The 4,761-nt window shown below is 29.0% G+C and overlaps 1 protein-coding gene across 1 annotated transcript; it reads right to left on the bottom strand.

Annotated features, from left to right (window-relative positions):
* Positions 1–368: 368 nt before the first annotated feature.
* LOC105625244 (G-protein-signaling modulator 2-like) lies at positions 369–3,262 on the bottom strand (the record flags this gene model as incomplete). The annotated part of the gene is made up of 4 exons (XM_012206585.1): positions 3,218–3,262; positions 2,119–2,487; positions 691–833; positions 369–608 (listed from the first exon to the last, which is right to left on the bottom strand). Coding segments are annotated over exons 1-4 (797 nt in total), but the record flags the coding sequence as incomplete, so codon positions are not given.
* Positions 3,263–4,761: the final 1,499 nt, after the last annotated feature.

The following is a 4,761-nucleotide window of genomic DNA, read 5'->3' as shown; positions in this document are numbered from 1 at the left end:
TAATATATATATATAATTATAACATTTTTTCTTACTTTTAAAACAAATTAAAATGAACATTTATTTGAAAAATGAGTAAAAGAAAAATGATGATGAATAAAGATATATATGATATATAGAGATATATTTATCAAGTAAATGGCATTCTGTGTTGTAACAATTCTTAAAATATACGTACATGTAACCATTAAAATTGTTGATAATTTTATGCTTGTCAAGAGCGTAAGTTAAAAATGTTCGTTAAACTCATACAACGAAATAACTCTTTGGACCGAATGAATACATATATGAATTCATTGTCTCTTGACATCGATGCTATTTGAACAAAACAACAATACATGGTTATAATTTAGTAAAATTATATTTACTTGTAATGCTGTGCAGCCTTCTCGAATTCGCCTAAAAATATATGCGAATTTCCTAAATTGCTGTTGGCTCTTCTTTCCGCTGGTTTGTCGCCAAATTCTCTAGCAATTTTTAAACGTTCATTGTGATAATAAATAGCCTGTTGGAAATCACCTAGTAAGTAGAATGTATTGCCCAAGTTGCCGCATGCTCTACCTTGAGCAGCAGAATCCTCCAGTTCCCTCATAAGCTCTAAATTTTCTCTGTAAAAAAAACGAAACTAAGAGACATATACAACATAAATTTTAAAATTAATTGAAAATAGTTATGCGAATTAAATCTTACTCATAATAGCGCACCGCCTGTTGTAAGCACTGTCGAACATCTTCAGAGAACTCTCCTGGATCCTGATGACCTATTCTACCCGCTTGCTTGCCTTTCGCGTGATACACATTTCCTAAATTGTACAGGGCTCTTCCCTCGCTAAGCTGCATACATAGGATTTATAAAAATATGAACTATAATTGTTCAAAATTATTTTATTTATATTTTTTTTGTAGTGCAGTTTTAAATATGAGATCGGAGTGGCATAAAAGTGGCACCGTCATAGATAAGTAACATAGAATAAGGTAATCTAATCTAATTTTTCTAGTATATAGTGATATATACGTTATGTACGGAACTACATAAGAGAGAGATATGTATATAAATCGATAAAAATAACATTTTACATCGAAGTAAGAGAAATCATTCTAGAAACTCATTCTAGAAATCATCATATACCTTAACTTGTATATATTTTGTATAGATAACTGTTGTGAAAGAAAAATAATAAGAACTCTTGTATTACTACCAATTATATTAGGTATGTAAATTGAGACCCAATTTTTAATCATAGTTTCTCAGACGCTCTGTTTCTCTTACAAAAAAGTTAATTTATTCGAAACAGTATTGATACTTTCTATTGTTAATACTTTTGAAACTTCCACAGAAATTTTCTATTCCGAAACGTTTCACGAATTATCTCCATGTCCAAATTCATTATTAAAATACTAAATGTTTTCGTGAATATTACAAGTCACTTCATAAAGCAGCTTAATATTGAGTTTTCTAATGTGTATTTATGTTTCTACAGTTTCGTTTTTATTTAAGATGTATATTGCATCCATTTTTATAAGTGTGTTAAAAAATATTTATACTTTAATAAGCTATATCTATATAAAAGTTATATTTATAATATTCTATTTTTTATTGAACAATTCATTCTTATAGTTCATTTATTTTCTTTGTTATTTTATTATTATGAATTAAAATGTAAAAATAGTAACAAAAATTTCAATTTTTTTTTATATCAGTTCCTTTAGTATGATGATTTATATAATGTTTCATTGCGATTTACAAATTAGTAGCAAAGATTTAGAATAAATACTTTATTCATTTATAAAACAATTAATCTGCTTCGCAATGTAATTTCACATCAATTATCTTAAATATTTACAGTACTAATATTAAAAAATTTAATTTTTTGTTACCATTTTATAATATATTTCCATAAATTTTTTTATTACAGCATAGAGATAAAAAATATTACTTTTATTGAAATAACTTTTAATCACAATTTCTAAATCGCCACTGAATTTTTAGTGTTACTTTTAACTTTGCGATCTAGAATAATTTTTTCAAAATTTAAAAAATATTTGTAATACATTCTTTAAGAAATAGAAAAGCGATATGTCAGTATCAATAATTTTTCTCTTATCGAAATATGAGTACCTTATCCCCAATCTCTCTGGATATTTCTAGATGCCTTTTGCAGCATATCATGGCTTCGTCAAACTTTCCAATAACTTTCAGTGTGTTTCCCAGATTCCCACTAGATTTTGCTTCGCCCAGTTTGTCGCCCATATTCCTGGCGAGAGTCAGGTCTAACTTGTGATACTGCATTGCTTTGACATAGTCACCCAGGTAGAAGTATGCGTTACCCAGTTGGCTGTAGATAGCACTTAATATTCGCAGATCATCTGTACCAGCCTGGATTGCCGCCTGGAAAAACGCCACTCCGGATTTGCAATCGCCAGCTTTGCATAAGCGTTCGCCCTCTAACGCTAGTTCCAGACACATGTTCCATCTCTCGCTATTCTGCTAAATGTTACAAATCATATTACATGGGATATTATCTTTTATAGAAAATGTTTTGTATTTTTAGTTAATCGTCACAGACTTGCATATCATAAAGAAACATTTATAGAATTATAGAATTGTTATTGAAATACATTAGAGTTATAGAGTGATTTTGGAAAATTTGCAAAATAATATTAAATAAATATCCAATTTAACAGCTAATATAAGGTATACATCTTTTAGAATTATACAAATGTTACAAATCATGCAAATGTTTGCGATACATTAACTATACAATAAAATATGTTACACAGACAAGATAAAAAAATTTATTTTTTGATTGTACAAAGTAGATAAAAAACAGAAGTTAAAACAAAATTTGATAGCGAAAAATTGGAGATGGAAAAATGTTAAGCTTGATATGATTAATTATTATGTGTATAAAAAGACTCAGTAATATGCATTTTATTATGAAAATGTAAAGATTTAAGAAAAAATTAATTCAAAAGCATATTTATTTCACTTGAATGAATTAGACTGTTCTTAATAAAGATATAACAAAGCTTGCTCCGGAACATAAAAACTGAAGTAAATTTCCTTGCGAGCCCATTCCGAAATATAACTTATACCATAGTAATACGGAGTAAATGATTGACGAAACAAAATTATATAAAGAAACAGGTGTGGCAGCGATAAGCGTGAGTCACGCGTGGGAAGCTCAGCGTCATTAATTGGACGTTGATTCACTCACTTGTCCCTCGGACGACAGATTCTCCGCACTGGCGCTTAGAGACATTCTAGCCTATTCGTAACACCTTTTCTTCAACAGAATGAGATCCGATTTGTTCAAACGCCGTTAAAACAAGACGGCCGTACGTTGCTATTGGTTCGTGAAATAATTGTAATTGCTCCTCGTAGCATGATACTCGAGAACTCCGATCGTAGGAATCAGCTCATTGTTGTGCTATCCTCCAAGCATAGCCCTGGACTCTTTTACTCCGAAGCGAAGAGCTGCTCCGACGCGAAACGGTTCTGGAGCGCGTCCAAACAAATGGCGCCGTCGGTATCGGTGAATCCAGATGGGAACCTTTCGACGCATGCGTCACTATTACTACTACTACTATATCATAGAAGGGGAACGTATATCCCCATCATTTTTGTACGCATGCGTATTTTTATATAATAGATATAAATACATAGTGTTTTTGAAATAATCATATATAGTGCTATTCCTAATAAAAAACTAAATCGAAAAATCCTTTATCATTTTGCAATTTTCGTAATAGTTAACAATATATTAATTTCTAAAGATTGCCGAATAAATGAATAAAATCGATGTATAAGACAATTTTAAGATATTTTTCAATGTTCTTTGAACATGAAACATTTTGAAGATGTTTCTTAAAGAACTCTTAAAGATACTTAAAGTTGTCTTATATGTCGATTTTATTCATTTATTCGGCAACCTTTAGAAATTAATATTTTGTTAACTATTGCGAAAATTGCAAAATGATAGAGGATTTTTCGATTTAATTTTTTATTAGGAAAGCAATATATATGATTAGTGGGCGTTATTTCAGAAACATCCTACAAGGATATACAATTTAATTTTTATATAGATGTTACGACAGGTGAAAAAAATTCTCATAATATCTTACAATTTAAGAAGTCTGTATAACGAACTCGTAGTAAATTATTATTTATTATTTTTTATAATGTTTGTAATAATATAAAATTTTCTCAAAAATTTTTATTTTAATTTACAATTACAATTATAAAATCAGAGAGTCGATTATTGTGTATTTTTAAATGAGATGAAAATTTCAAAAGTAAACAAATTCACTAGATATTGACCAATTAAATGATGAATATTCTAGTGAATTTATTCACTTTTGTAATTTTGACCTAATTTCGAGATACACAATCGATTCCCTGAGAAGTACCTGAGAGTGGATATCTTTGCCTTTTTTTTGTAGCAAATCTAACTCGTAGGATAATATCCACATTTTTGTTCTTCTCCTGTTATTTATATGTGATTAGACAAGGACGAACGATCAATGATTCTTTAGTATGATTAGTTTCTGCCTTTAGTTCTTTTACTAATTTAGTCAAGACGCACCAAGTTCTTTTGCATAAAATATTTTTTATTGAAATTTGTTTTATTATATCCTTAATTCTTTGTGATAACCTTTGAGTTAAATAAAGTAATACAATTTTGATATAATATTTTAAAGGAGGATTAAATAATTACTATCACTTGGACTAGAATAGGAAGAGTTTTGAACAGATACATAT

Source organism: Atta cephalotes, assembly GCF_000143395.1.
Source record: "Atta cephalotes unplaced genomic scaffold scaffold00454, whole genome shotgun sequence".
Taxonomy (NCBI): domain Eukaryota; kingdom Metazoa; phylum Arthropoda; class Insecta; order Hymenoptera; family Formicidae; genus Atta; species Atta cephalotes.
This window is presented reverse-complemented; position numbering and strand designations above follow the sequence as displayed.